The following is a 15,721-nucleotide window of genomic DNA, read 5'->3' on the forward strand; positions in this document are numbered from 1 at the left end:
ATGTTAAATGTTAATGCGGCAGCTTGGGGCTTTTATTAACCTTGGTAGCTTCTCTCTGCTACACATGACTAAGGGTTTATAAATTATTCTCAGAATTATGGAATTCTGAATTTATTAATCTTGGAACCTGTAGACAGTCTCTTTTCAGAACCTTTGGAATTAACCAAGATACCAGAAAACCTCCCCAATGTATGTATTGGAATCAGGTTGATCAAATATTAATAGAGCAGTCTCTGTTTTTTCCATGGCCTTTGAGTTATATGTACTTTATTATTTTTCCCTCACATTTAGTTTGATAAAGAATGATTTGAGTCATCTTTATATTCTTGAACAATTGAACTAGTATTTTGAAAACGGGGTTTCCTTTCAAATAATTTTATCATTATAATTTATATAATTGTTTTGTTTTTCTAGTTTCAGTAAATATAAAATAAAAACATTTTCCTAAATAGATCTGTTTTTATACTTTTTTTACATTACCTTTTCACCAATGTCTTCATTTGATCTGATATTCTAGGCCTCCTATTCACATCTTAAGTCATTTAATTTTAATCCTGCTTAAGAAATTCATGTAGATCTATATAAAATATACAGTCAAAATCCTATAAGTTTTTAAAATTAAATGTGAGTACAAACTGTGGGATTATTCTTGGACACAGAATCATAATTTTTGTTTTACAACTGGGAAGGGCCACAGGGATTATCTTATCTAATCTCATTTTATAGATAGTTTAAAGCAGGCAAGTTTGTAATATTAGAGTAATCTTTACTTTGTATCCTATCAAAATAGGATGTGAGCTGCAATGAAATTCAAACTATACCTTCCCAAATTGCTAATCTGGAGGCCTTGAGAGACCTTAACGTAAGAAGAAATCACTTAGTACATTTGCCTGAAGGTAAGAAACTATGAAATAATTGTTTATTATTTCTTTTTTTATTTTAAAGATCTCTCAGACTGATAGACACAAGACAAAAATGTATGAGTTACATCTAGTATTTGAGATCTAATGGTTTACTTAGTAATGTTATCTGTCCTGTAACCACACTACCCAAAATCCTGTATATCTTTTCTCTCATTAGGCTTGTACAGTAACCTCCACACCTTTTATCTTCAGGGTCATACTCATTTCCTCCTAGTTCCGTTTGCTGCCAACTCAGGAATGTGAATGAAAGCTCTCAGCAGAACCAAAATCATGACATAGGACCTTATGACCCAACGTTTCTCTCTAGGATTACTCTTCTACTCAGGCTCCACTTACTCTAGTTGACCGTTAGAGGTTTACTCATGTAATAGTATTTATTTAATATGAAATCAATTAATGGAAACATTGGGGGTTTGAAAGTGAAAATTGGGGGTTTTAGATGACATTGTAATAGTTTTATCATCTAATTTATTTCTGTATCTTATTTTAATTATAGACTACCAAGAAAATTGTGAATCACGCAAATAGTTTCAAATGGTTTTTTAGTAGCTTATTTTGTAATTACAAGCTTATTTTGTAATCTTAGCATATTTAGTTAAATTGAGATGGCAAGAGAACCATTATTCCAACAGCTATACAAATTAGTGTGGAAGTTCCTATTAATTGGTAGTCTTTAACATATTACAATTTAATAGATAACATATTACATCTTTTGTTATATTGTCATTTTGATTTTAAATTAATTTTAATTTTTACCAAATAATATATTACATCATTCAGTATTAAAAAGCCTAAAATAAATAATAGCATTTTCCTCCCACACCCCAGTTTTAATGGCCAGAAGCATCTACCTTCATTGAACTCCTTTGACTTTCCACTGATGTTCGCTGACATATTTCTAAATGATATGCTTTTACAACTATTACTGGATTTGTCAACTTTGACACTTATGTCAGCTTCCTATTATAATAGATGAGGATTTGATTTTCTTACACTATCACCATATCATACCTTTAGTTCCCTCTTCCCATCTTTCCAGTGTAGTTTTCTTAAAACTTTTGATTAAATCGTTAGTGTTAGTAAATTGTTTACATTACTGTAACTATATAAATATTGCTCCCTTCCAGTTCAAGTGATGTACTCTGATTTTATTTCCTTTCTGTACATCTTGTTGTTGTTATCGTATTCTAGAGTTAACATTCCTCATTTTTTTATTTGCTTAGTTTTTTCAAAGGTATCTATGGCTAATTCTACCCACTATTTCCAGCAGCCTTCTTAATCAAACCAGTCAGATTATCCATCACAATTTTTTCCCTACATATCTCCCTCACTTACTCTTTTTTCCTTCTCTTCTGATCAAGGGTGATGGTTCTCTAATGTTGCTGCCCAGCTTTCTTTCTTCTGTGTTGAATACTCTTATTCCTGGACTTCATTATCTTCCTCTTTCTTAGTTTATTCCCTGTTTTGCTGGAGGACATCTATTAGTTTCCTGAGAACATGTCATGGAAGAACATTTTTTGAGACATCACTTGAAAAGAAATGTCTGTATTCTATGATCACCCTTGATTAATAATTTGTTTGATTAGAAATTCTAGGTTGAAAACTATTTTCTCTCAGGATTGTTAACTCTTTTTCACTTTTAGCTTTCAATGATAAAAATTGATGGTTGAAAATCTGATGACTTTCCTAATCCTAGTTCTTTGCTTGTGACCAACTTTTTCTTTCTGGAAGATTTTAAGATCTTCCCTTTTTTCCTGCTGCTCTGAAATTTTATGATGATGTGCCATGCATGAGTTTTAATTTAATGTGCTGGATGCTTGGTGGGCTTCTTTCCAAACCAGAGATTCATATTCTTCACTCTGGAAAATTGTCTTATATCTCTTTTTGATAATTTCCTCTCTTCTGGTTACTCTGTTTTCTTTCTGGAATTCTTTTGAATTAGATGTTAGACCTCTTTTATTCTATGATTTTTTTTTCCTCTTTTCTTTTGTTCATTTCTTTGTCATTTTATGTTACCCTATGGTAAAATAGTTCCAGTCATTTATATTCCAGTCATTCTTCTGAGTTTTTAATTTCTTCCATCATATTTTTTATTTCTGAGAACTCTTGTTATTCTGTGATTTTTTTAAACATCCCTTTCATGTTTCAGTGATTCAGTATCTTATCTCTCAAATTAAGAAATTAATTATAACTTTTCAAAATTTTTTTGTTTCCTATATATTACCCATTTTGTCTGAGTTCCTTTTTTTTTGATTGGTTGGTTGGTTTTGATTTCCATTTTACATGTTGGAGACTTCTCTAAATGTCTGTAGCTCATATACTGTTGTATACAGCTGATTAGAAGATCTGAGTATACTGGGCAGAAATTGTATTATACTAATTAAGCAGAAAGCTGGGTATTAATACCCATATCAATATCTAAAGTTATTTTATATGGGACTGTATAGCTTCTTCAGAGAAAGATGCTCCATTTCTTCTATATTATTATGTGTATTTCTAACTACCAGCATTTAAGAGCTGGAGATGAGGTGGGTTGGGGTGAGTGAGAAGGTGCTGAGATCTTGCCATTAATTGTGTAGAAGACTTTCCCTTAAATCCTCACTTTTCACCTGGCAACTCATCCGACCTTCCATGGGCCTGGGGTCCCTGAGTTCAGAGCCTTTTCAATTCAGTTTTGCTCAAGAATAACTTGCTGACTCCTGTGGGGATTGGAGAAGGGTTGTGTCCCAGCTGTGTGTGTTGGGGTTGGGGACCTAGGCTCTTTATATAGACTGTCATCTAATCTCTTTGTTATCCATACCTTTTTGTGGTATCAGGGCCTCTAGCTTCTGAGACTTTCTGTAGTTGTATGGGGGGTCAAACTGCTTGATTTTTACTAGTATTCCTATCTGTAAGCAGCTAAATTTTATTTTACACCACTTTGCTACATTAATTAATCACTGAGAGAGAATGGAGGTAAATACCTATGTTAAATGCACTATATTTAACTCAAAACTCTTGAAAAAATTGTCTAGTTTTAAAATATTAATTGTTCATTTTCATTTTACCTTTATGCAGAACTGGCAGAGTTGCCTTTGATACGGTTAGACTTCTCATGCAATAAAATTACAACAATCCCTGTTTGTTATCGGAATCTCAGGCACCTACAGGTGATCACCCTAGATAACAATCCACTGCAATCACCTCCTGCACAGGTAAACTGAGTTGAAGTATGTTATGGACTTTTTTTGACAAAGGAAATTTAAAATTTAATTGGGTGTATTTATCTTTCTGTTTGAAATTCGTTTTTTTTGTTTGTTTCTTGTTTTCTTAAAGAATACACATGTGTGTGAATTTATTAGAAACCTTGAATAAATGGGTTGGAAGATAAGTGCTGTTTCCAGCAGTGTTCTTCCATTTACTGAATTGGTTTTTAAGTTGAGGAATTCTTCCTAAATTTTTTTCTAATAAAATTTGAGTTAATTTCTTTCTTAATTTTTTTCTACGAAAGAAAGATACAACAATCACAATAAAATGTTGAACTTTCAAAAGGAGAGAACAGAATTGAGGCCACCAGAGGGAAAGGGAAAGAGGGAGGGTTAGCGAGAAATTGGTAAAAGGCCACAAAAAATTATTACATTGTGTAATGTTGAGTATACTAATTATTCTGATCTGAGCATCACATATTGCACGCAGGTATTGATATTCAGTGCTTACCCTACATATATTTACAATTAATTATGTTTCAATAAATATAAATAAATAAATTGTTTTAAAAATAAATGCAAAAAACAAAATTTTTTTTCTAGTAAAATTCGAATGTGGACAACATAAATGCTAGAGACTAAAAATTCTTAGCTTTCAGAATTGAAGATTATCAGTGCATTTCTTCTGACCATTATTTTTGTACCTTCCTTTTTTCTAAAATCTAAAAGTTCTAAAAGTTCCTCATTTAACCAGTTTGGTCATTTGTTTATCAGTGACTGAAATGAAACTATTTAGTAACAAAGTAATTATAAGGTAGCATTGCATATAGATTCTAGACATTCTACAATCTGTAAAATTTTTGCCATAATTTCCACTTTAGCTTTTTTTTTTAACTCTGCAGTTTATTGATAATTTGTAAAGCCTATGGTAATCTTTATGGCAACTGTTAATTTATGAGTAAATTTAATAACAGTAGAAGGGTCTCATAAGCATAAAGATTTTGTATTTTGACTTCTGAGACAAGTAGAAACAGAAATTATATAGCTTTAATATTTCATCATTTCCTACTCTTCTCTTTTATGGAAAGCAGGACTGAATGAAAACTTAATTGCATATGATTGTTGGATTCCAAAAGCAAAAGATTTTTTTTTTTTAATTGTCTTTATTGAATCAAAATCGATTACACATATTTTGGGGGTTGAACATTGAGATATGTTGATTAAATCAATATTACTAGTGTATATATTGTTACAAATCATAATTATTCTTTATACCCCTTGTCCAATCTCTCCTCATCACCCTCTCCCTCCTCCTCCCCCCTCCAATTGCCCTAGATTTCTTCTCTCCTTCTGAAAGAATAATGGTTACTCTGTTAATTTGTTGCCTAGATGATCTGTCCAATGCTGAGAGATGTGATCAGGTCCCCCAATATTATCATAGAGCAGATGCTTCTTCTGTCACTCTGAAATGGGCTTTGTGGAAAAAGACATCCTCTTCTTTGTCTCTGCTGGTGACTCTTCTTGTGTGAATGCACTCCAGTGGTTGGCGGACCATCTGCATGGTGGTTGTGGCATCTAGCCGCTTTTGCAGCAGCCTGGTTATTGTGGTGGCTGTGATGGGCCACCCACGTGGAGGTGCTGTTTTTGGTATGCTCCTTGGCACTGGCGGTATGCCTGGTTGTGGGGTGTGTTTGGTCCCCTTCTCCATGCCTTTGGTCCCTGGGCAGGCCCCAAGGCACTGGCGCCCTGTGTCTGGTTGTGGGAGGGGTGGCTGGTTCCCTTCTCCATGCCTCAGGTCACTGGACGAGACCCAAGGAGCTGGCTTGTTGTGCCTGGTTGAAGGAGAGGGGCCCAGTCCCCTTCCATGCCCTGGGTCCGCGAGACTGGCGCAGTTTGCCTATAAGTGGGAGTCGGGTCTGGTCCCTGGATCCAAGCCTCCGTTTCCCAGGCAGGCCCCAAGGTGCTGGTGGTGTGCCTGGGCCAGAACTAATTTTTTGTCCTTTGCTTCTAACACGGGGGAACTTCTTGTGGGAACCAGTACTTGCGCTGTGTTGTTGTTGCTACTTTGCTGCTGTTTCCCTAGGGAAGACTTTTTGTGCAGCTCTGGGTTTAATGGTTGACCTTATAGGTACTTCCAGCTCTCCAGAGATCCGGTGGATCTGTGTTCTGTAGAAACTCTGATCAGGGCCTGAGTTTTTTCATCAAACTGCACCCCATGCAATTCTGCATTCCAGACCGGTCTCCTCTGAGTGGTCCTGTGCTGATTGGGGGGCAGGTCGGCTGTCTTTGCTGTGTCCCAGTGTTCTCCCGGAATTCCCATCTCACCCACCGCCCATGGTCCAAACACCTCCCATGGGATGGGCCCTGCACTGTTCCGTTGCGATGACTCACGGGCCTCTGAATGGCTCCCTTTTTTCAGTTGTTCTGGCTCCTCGCTCCTTTGTGGGTCCATGGGAAACCTATTAGTGGTCTTGCTGTCCTGGGGGCCGCCAAGGCCCTCTTCTCTCCTGCTGCCTCCAAGTAACTCCATCTGAAGGGCACAGCTGCGGCTTCTGCAGACTCCTCCATGCACTCAGCAATTCGAGCCTTAAAGCAGCCACAACCCGAAATGCTCAGAGCAGCTTTTTCTTTCTCTCATCATAGTTTCTTCTGCCTTCATGAACTCTGTAGGTCTCTCCGCCTCATCCCCTGAGCTCCAGCGGCCCCAGCTTGGCTGATGTTACATTTTTACAGTTGTAAATTTGGTTGATTTGGGGGAGAGAGTGATGCTGGGGACCATCTAGTCCGCCATCTTGACTGGAACTCTCCTAAAAGCAAAAAGTTGCCAGTATAATCTATTGGGGAGAAGTGCTTTAAATCCCTGACATGCATAACTAACAAGCATGATAATGATTACTTGGTATTCAGATGATATTTGTAATCGTAGATTGTTTATTTTGTGTTACTGAAACTTATTAGTGAATAGAAAACAAAAACCTGTATTTACCCGTTAAACACCTAAAATAGCACTGAACCAAATAATATAATTTGTAATAATATAGATATTAGTTTTTTTAATATTACTGTACATACTTGATAAAAATGCGTCTATTCCCAGTTTACATTAATTGGGTGAAATGTTGATTATGATAAAAAGGAACATATATTTCAGATAAGTAATAATTTGGTTGAATTTATATGTTACTTTGTTTAGATATGTATAAAAGGCAAAGTCCACATATTTAAATACCTGAACATACAAGCCTGTAAGATTGCTCCAGAACTGCCAGATTATGATAGGAGACCCTTGGGTTTTGGCTCCTGGTGAGTATGATCTATTCTTTTATCTATTGTATGCTATCACACAAGGAATCAAATAAACTGGATCTTTAAATTTGCCTGCATGTTTGACTAAAGGGAAGTAACCTGGTTTAACACACTTATTCTCAGAATGTTTGTATGAGATGTAAAGTTGATTCACAGATATAACAAAGTGTAGTTCTAAGTCAGGGTTTCTCAGCCTTAGCACTGTTGACATTTTAGACCAGATCATTCTTTGTTGTGAGGGGCTGTCCTGTACATTGTAAAACATTTAGCAGCATCTCTGGCCTCTCCCCACTAGAAGCCAGTAGCATTATCCTAGTGTGACAAACAAAAATGTCTGCAGACATTGCTAATATCCTTTGGGGGAGCTCCGTTAGAAACCACTGGTCTGCTACTAACTACTTTGTGACTTAAGGCAAGTCATTCAAATTTTGGGAGCTTCCTTTTTCCCACAGGTAGTGAAGAGATTGGATTTGTTGACTGTTAACATCACTTCAGGATCTTTTAGTCTGCAAATACCTCAGATACATAACATACGACTTATAAGGTCATCTACTTGGCAATCCCAACCATCTGGAACAATCTTAAGTAGTACCAATTAAACTCAAGGGCCTTTAAACAGGCAAAAAAGATGTCCCAGTGAAGGTGCAGTAATGCTCATGGATTTTACTCAGAAGAGAACCCCTCAGTCCCTCTCTTGGAACCTATCAAATTTTGCTTAAAATCACAGTCCTAAGGAGGTTGCTTCTCAGTTTTGCAATCTAAAACAGATGATCGAATTTCCATTTGGTAGAGTTTCTGAAAGCAGACATTAACAAGTACAGATGCTCCTCAACTTACAATGGGGTTACATCTCAATAAATCCATTGTAAATGAAAATATACTAAATTGAAAATGCATTTAGTACACCTAACCTACCAAACATTAGCCTAGCCTGCATTAAACGTGCTGAGAACACTTACATTAACCTGTAGTTGGGCAAGATCATCTAACACAAAGCCTATTTTATAATAAAATGTTGAATGTCTCATGTAATTTATTAAATTAATGAAAGTGGAAAACAGAGTGATTATATGCATACTTGAAGTACGGTTTCTGCTGAATGCCCATCACTTTCACATAATCATAAAGTTGAAAAGTTGTAAGCCAGATCATCTTAAGTCAGGGACTGTCTGTATTAAATTGAGGAAAAAAAAGAAAATTCTAAAAAGCAGCACATTAAACAAAAAAATTCAAGATAATGTTTAACTCTGAGAGGAAGGAAGATTCGATGTGAAAGGGATATTAATAATGTCCCATCATTTTTAAAAGCCCTGTCTGTTATAGATATTCTTTTATATCTATGTGCTATATTTCATAATTCTAAAAAGATATTTAAAAGCAATAAAGCTCTAAAAATATAGCAGTCTGACACCATTAGGCATATATGCAAAGAGGCCTCTCTATTTCAGTGATATTTTAAGTTATTAGTATCTTGTAGAACAGTACAATAATTGATGTTCAGTGAGAAAATGCTAAGATATATTACGTATATATCATTTCCAGAAATGATACAAACTTTTACTTTAGTAAGTAGCTTTATTACTGTATGGTAAATGATTTTCCCCCTTGGAGTTAGTAATCCTTGATAAGGAAAAGTTTTTCTCTCCTGAAATTGCAGAGTAGGAACATTAAATTGCTATTGCTGCCTTTGATGTTTGAGTATAAGATAATTAATAGTGATTATTGGGTATTTGTGAGAGTATGCCCGAAAAGACTGAGAAATGAATGAGGACTGTAGTGCTGTTTGCAGAACCTGTTTCTCTCTGTGACTCTGTTCCTTAGTCTTGAGGCCGGCCTAATATTTTAAAATATAGCAATCCTCATAAAAACATAGATCAAGAAACCTAGCAAAAGACTTGTGTGTGTGCTTGCTAAAAACAAAGAGAAGGCTTGAATCAATGGAGTAACCTCCCCCGAATGAGAAGTCTAAATAGCATAAAGATGCCATTTCTCTTCAAACAAATTAGTAATTATAAATCTAATACATTCCAGTTCCTATAATATTCTCTAGTTACGCTTACTAGGTTGATCATTCTTCTATATTTTCCATTTTTCCAGAGCTATGTTACTTTATTTGCAATTGTTTCAGAATGTCCTAGAAATTATTTTTTGCATAGATGTATATGTATATAATACTTCATTCAACTCCTCAAGCACCAGTGAATGAAATATTGCATTGTTATTATGTCTTTCTCACAGAGGTACAGATCAATGGAATTCCATTGTAGTTAGCAGGACATTTATTCGAAGTGTCAGCATGGAGTCAGAGGGCCTTTGCTCTAGTTCTGGATCCCTGTACTATTGGGCAGTTCAGTTAACCTCTGTGAACTTCAGTTTCTTCAACGTGATCTTTACAGTGTTTATACTCTAACAGTAGTTCTGAGGATCAAATAACCTGTACCTGAAAGTGCTTTGCTGACTGTTAAAGCCCTGTATAAATACTAGGCATAATAATTAGGCCAGGACAAATTTAGATAGAGTCCAGTCTTGCTAAAGAGAATTTTTTTACTAATCCTGTAGCTGTTTAGGTATTCAGTACAAATTAGACACTGTGGTGCTTTTACTCCTTAGATGTAGCTTTCCTTTCTAGCTATTTTTGTTGTTGTTGTTCTTTTTTTCTAGCTATTTTTGTGTAACATGAAAACAACTCAGAAACTTCCTTAAATCATTTTATAAATGCCACAATTTTTGTATTCATTTACAGCTATAAATGTTTTCAACTCCTTTAGTAAATTGCACTGTTGTGATAACCTTTCTGTTTTACACAGTGGCATACATATTTTTCAGTAGTGATCTATAGTGACCTGTGCTTTTTGCTGAGATGATTTTAAGTAGCTTTGTCTTACAGACTAAATATATTTATTTATGATGATGTGCCAGTGAACCAAAACTAAGGAAAGACTAAGCTGCTGGTAAGAAAACTCCTGCTTCTGTAGCTCTACTAATGGAATTAATTTTCTTCAACAAGCCTGAGCTTTTGAAAGCAGTGACTGTTCTTTATTCATATTTATATTCTTATCACTTCGAACATTATGTGGCATCCAATACATATTTGGTGAACAAAACTCAGTGGAAGCAGATTTAGTGATTTATTAACAGGAAATGCTCTCTCTTCAAGGTATATTCTTCATGGAACTAATAATAATAACTATTATTTAGTGCATGGTGTTAAGCTTTATGCAGTTCCTTAGCTTATAGTTTTTCAGTTGGTCTTTATAGCAACTCTATGAAGTGGGTAATGTTAATATTTCTTTTTTCCTCAGTAAATTATGAGGAAACTGAAGTTGAGAGAGGTTAAACAAGTTAATCCAAATCACACAGCCAGTAATTTGTGGGGCCAGGTGTCAATCCAGATCTGTTAGACTATAAAAAACCACATTTTATATTCCTCAGTGCACTATACTGATTTATCATCCTACCGTAGAGAATGCATTTGAATCTGTGTTGTGCTATGTAGATTGTTAAGGAGACTGGATTTTTTGACAGGGCAAAGTTGGAGCCTAACAGAGCTCTACCTGGCTACCTGAAGGTTATATTCTATGTGGCGTGACCATATTGAAAAAATAACCCATTGTTAAAAAGTACAGTTGTTCCTCAGTATCCGTGAGAGATTGGTTTCAAGACCTCTTGTAGATGTCAAAATTCACGGATGCTCAAGTCCCTGATATAAAATGGCGTAGTATTTGCATATAACTTATAACCATCCTCCTGTCTTCAAAAGTTCTTCAAAAAGTTCATGGAAAGATTTGTATTATCATTTAACTTTATTTTTCCACAAACTTTTTGAAGTACGCTTGTATCATTCAAGGAATAATGACAAAGAAAAAAAGCTTGTACACATTTGCTACAGACCCAGTTTTTTAAAAAACGTTTTCCATCTGCATTTGGTTGACTCCATAGATGTGGAACCCATGGATATGAAAGGCCAACTGTATTGTTCAGTAAATCCTGAAATACACATATAGTATTTGTTTTTACAGCTGTAGAAAAGAATTTTTAAAGTGTGACTTAAATATATATTTCATTAGAAAGCTTTTAAAATTAGGCCCCTTGACTTGACTTTGCTGTGATAAACACACAAGTACCTGTCATTAAGATCTGGACTGTAAAAGAAGTATCAAAGCAGACAGATCATGGAGACACTATACATAGAACATTTCAACTGCTAACAGTTGGAGTGAAGGGCATGTAGATATCCATTGTACTGCTTTCCCAACTTTTGTATAGACGTGAATTTTTTTCAGAATAAAAAGTCGGGGAAAATTAACTGCTTCTCTTTTAGAAAGTAATTTTATAATTAGAGTAAGAGGCTTTTGTTTTTATTTTTTTTCCTAAATGATCTTTATGGGGGAGTGTAGAAAAACGATGAAGGTAGCCAGAAGGTGTTTTTGGATCTTTATAATCAGTGCTTAATTAGCATATTGGACAAATAGGTCTGTATATTATTACATACAAAGTAAAATCATTATCAATAAAATAAGTGACAAGTTGTAAAAACTGACTTATGGGGCCGGCCCGTGGCTCACTCGGTAGAGTGCGGTGCTGTTAGCGCCAAGGCCCCGGGTTCGGATCCCATATACGGATGGCCGGTTCGCTCACTGGCTGAGCGTGGTGCTGACAACACCAAGTCAAGGGTTAAGATCCCCTTACCGGTCATCTTTAAAAAAAAAAAAAAAAAAAAAAAAACTGACTTACATTCGCGTAGCGGTTTGGTTTGGTTTTAGTTTACATAAAGCTTTCACTTTATGTGAAAGGCAGGTGAGTAGAAATGGTTTATCCTCATTTTACAAAGGTTTAGTGACTTCTGTGAGTTAATAGTTGGTAAGTAGTGAAACTGGTTACTGTTCTGTAAAATACCAAGTGCATTGCTCTTTCCCTGTAACTTAAATTCTGTTGCATTTGACAGCATGATATTATAACTTGTTAAAAAATTATGTACATGAACTGTGTAAGAATATATGGAATACAAAATTCAGCACCAGAAGAACACTATTTTAAATTTGTACCGTTGAGGGACAGCCAGTGGCTCACTCAGGAGAGTGCGGTGCTGATAACACCAAGGCCATAGGTTCGGATCCTATATATGGATGGCCAGTTCGCTCACTGGCTGAGCATGGTGCTGACAACACCAAGCCAAGGGCTGAGATCCCCTTACCGGTCATCTTTTTTTTTTTTTTTTTTTTTTTTTTTTTTTTTAAAAGATGACCGGTAAGGGGATCTTAACCCTTGACTTGGTGTTGTGAGCACCACGCTCAGCCAGTGAGCGAACCGGCCATCCGTATATGGGATCCGAACCCGGGGCCTTGGTGTTCTCAGCACCACACTCTCCCGAGTGAGCCACGGGCCGGCCCATTACCGGTCATCTTTAAAAAAAAATAATAAATAAAAAAAATAAAGTTGTACCATCGAAAGTTGCTTTTCAACTTAGGAAGGCTTATTAGAAAAAATAGTAATAGACCATTTTTAAAAAATAGGATTTATCATGTTTTAGAATTCTAGTTAAGCTAACTTTAAAAAATATATTTAAGGATAAGCAAAAACTAAAGCCATCACACTTTTAGAAGAAGTATAGAAGAATATCTGTGTTCTTCTAATCTGCCTATGTGACTTGGGATAGGCAGCAGTTTCTAAGGACACAGAAAGCAATAACCATAAAAGAAATGATAAATTAGATTTCATCAAAATTAAAAACATCTACTTGTGAAAAGCAAATGTTAAGAAAATGAATAAGCAAGCCTCAGACTGGGAGAAAATATTTGCAGAACATGTCTATGACAACAGACTTGTGACCAGAACATGTGAAGAATACGTGCAGCTTAATGATCAAGAGACAACCCAATTGAAAAATGGACAAAAAACAGACGCTTCACAAAGAGACATACATAAATGGCCAGTTAAACACACAAAAACAGTGCTCAGCATCATTAGTCATTATGGGAATGCAAATTAAGTCACAATGTGATATCACTACACATCCACTAGAATGACTAAAAGTAAGAATACTGAGAACACCAAATGTTGGTAAGGATGTGGAGTGACCAGTGCTCTTATACATAGCTTATAGAAATGTAAAAAAGGTACATCTACTTTGGCAAAATGGTTGGGCAGCTTTGTTTTTTTTAACAGCTCTATTGAGGTATAATTTACAAACAGTAAAATTTATCCATTTTAAGAGTACACTTCAATTAATTTTGGTAAACGGATACAGTCATGAAACCACTGGTATAAACAAGATATATGAGGGTACTTCAAAAAGTTAATGGAAGATTCATATTATCATTCAATTCTGTTTTTCCATAAACTTTTTGAAGTACTCTCATGCAGCATTTCCATCACTGATGCCGCTTTTCAGTTAGTCCTTTTCCTCTATCTACAGCCCCAGGCAACCACTGATCTGGTTTCTGTGCATGTAGTTTTGCCTTTTCTAGAATTTTATATAAATGAAATCAAACAGTATGTAACATTTTGTCTCTGGCTTCTTTTACTTAGCAAAGTATTTTTGAGATTCATTGATGTTGCACTTAAAAATGGGCAAAGAAAAAAAAGTACAATGATCACAGTAATTCCTTGAACTCTCAAAAGGAGAGAATGGAACTGAGAACACCAGAGGTGGGAAAGGAGGAGAGGGAGGAGGGGTTAGGGAGAAATTGGTAAAGAGCCACAAAAAATGTTTACACTGTGTAATGATCAAATTAATTGATTAGTTAACTTAATTAAATAAAAACTGGCAAAAGATTTGAACAGACATTTTATAAAAGGTAATATGAATGGCCAGTAAGCACACAAAAAGATAGTCAATATCTAGTCATCAGAGAAATACAAAAAACCACAGTGAGATAGTGAGATATCACTTTACACCCATGAGAATGGCTAAAATTAAAGACTGACAATACATACGTTGGTAGCTGGAACACAAATACATTGCTGGTGGGAATGCAAAATAGTGTAGCTACTTTCAAAAACAGATTGACAGTTTTTAAAAAAGTTAAACTTACAGTACCGTATAACCTATTTGTTCTACTCCAAGGTATTTACCCAGAGTAATGAAAGCAAATGTCCGTACTTAACTAATGTTCATGGCAGCTTTATTCACAGTAGCCAAAAGCTAGAAACAACCTAGATGTCCATCAACAGAAAATGAGTTTTAAAAATTGTGTGTGTGTGTGTGTGTATACATACTGATTTTTAATTTAATTTTTTTTAGTGGCTGGCCGGTACAGGGATCTGCATCCTAGACCTTGGTGTTGTCAGCATCACACTCTTACCAAGTGAGCTAACCGGCCAGCCCAACCTCCCTATTTTAAAGTCAACTAATTAGCAATCTTATTTCTATCTGCAACCTTAATTTCCCTTTGCCATGTAAGGTAACATACTCACAGGTTTCAGAGACATCTTTGGAGATTGTTATTCAGCCTTCCACACTAATCTAAAGTGAAAAAAATCAGATGGTAGTTAATCTCTCAGGAGCACACAGTAGCTCATCGAGAGGAATTAACTGGGAAGGGATGCATGTGAAATTTCTGGCAAAGTATCATGATAGAGTTGTCAAAATTATATGGCTAAGGTATATGTGCACTTTAATGTATGTAAATTTTACCTCACAAAAAGGGTACTATTGAAACAATTGAGAGGGCATGGGGAGGGGGTGGAGGCATAGATTAAACAAGAATGGCAGAATGGTGATATTTTGGAAGCTAGATAATGAGTACCAATGGGGGCTCATACTATTTTGCTTGCTTTGTTTGTTTGGAGTTTTTCATATTAAAAAGTTTAAAGAATGACCATTTTGTTCCTATAATTAAGTGACTGTGTGCCATGAGAGTGTTTATTAGTAATATCGCACCTGGTTTATTTCAAATGTTCATTTTTAAAATATCAGACTTTGTGGAAACAACTAAAGTCTCTTTTTGTCAGCCATGAAGAACTGTACTCAGGTCGCCCTTATGGAGCCCTTGATTCAGGTTTCAATAGTGTGGACAGTGGTGATAAGAGATGGTCAGGGAATGAAGTAAGTTTTTCTTCTATTTCACTATAACTCTTGATTAAGAGAAAATAAAATGATGAAAATGGAAAATGTCTTAATTAGGTTCAATTTCTCATTACATAAAATATAGAAAAGTCAGGGGAGGGGGCAAAAATCTCATACTGTTAAAAATGGTATTCTTTCTTTTTACTGTCTTTTTTACCCTGTGCATTTTTACATTTGTTACCTCATTGTCTCATATAAATACTTTCATATCCTGGAAAGCCAAACAGAAACTAAGACAG

The 15,721-nt window shown here is 35.5% G+C and overlaps 1 protein-coding gene across 8 annotated transcripts in view; it reads left to right on the plus strand.

Annotated features, from left to right (window-relative positions):
* Positions 1 to 15,721, plus strand: part of LRCH3 (leucine rich repeats and calponin homology domain containing 3) — a 121,197-nt gene that overhangs the window by 51,349 nt on the left and 54,127 nt on the right. For all 8 annotated transcript variants that reach the window (XM_063090463.1, XM_063090485.1, XM_063090441.1 and 5 more), the window contains exons 4-7: positions 791 to 896; positions 3,981 to 4,117; positions 7,302 to 7,411; positions 15,368 to 15,461. In XM_063090463.1, coding sequence (XP_062946533.1) covers positions 791 to 896; positions 3,981 to 4,117; positions 7,302 to 7,411; positions 15,368 to 15,461 — 447 coding nt within the window. The remainder of the gene's footprint in view (positions 1 to 790; positions 897 to 3,980; positions 4,118 to 7,301; positions 7,412 to 15,367; positions 15,462 to 15,721) is intronic.

Source organism: Cynocephalus volans, chromosome 1, assembly GCF_027409185.1.
Source record: "Cynocephalus volans isolate mCynVol1 chromosome 1, mCynVol1.pri, whole genome shotgun sequence".
NCBI lineage: Eukaryota > Metazoa > Chordata > Mammalia > Dermoptera > Cynocephalidae > Cynocephalus > Cynocephalus volans.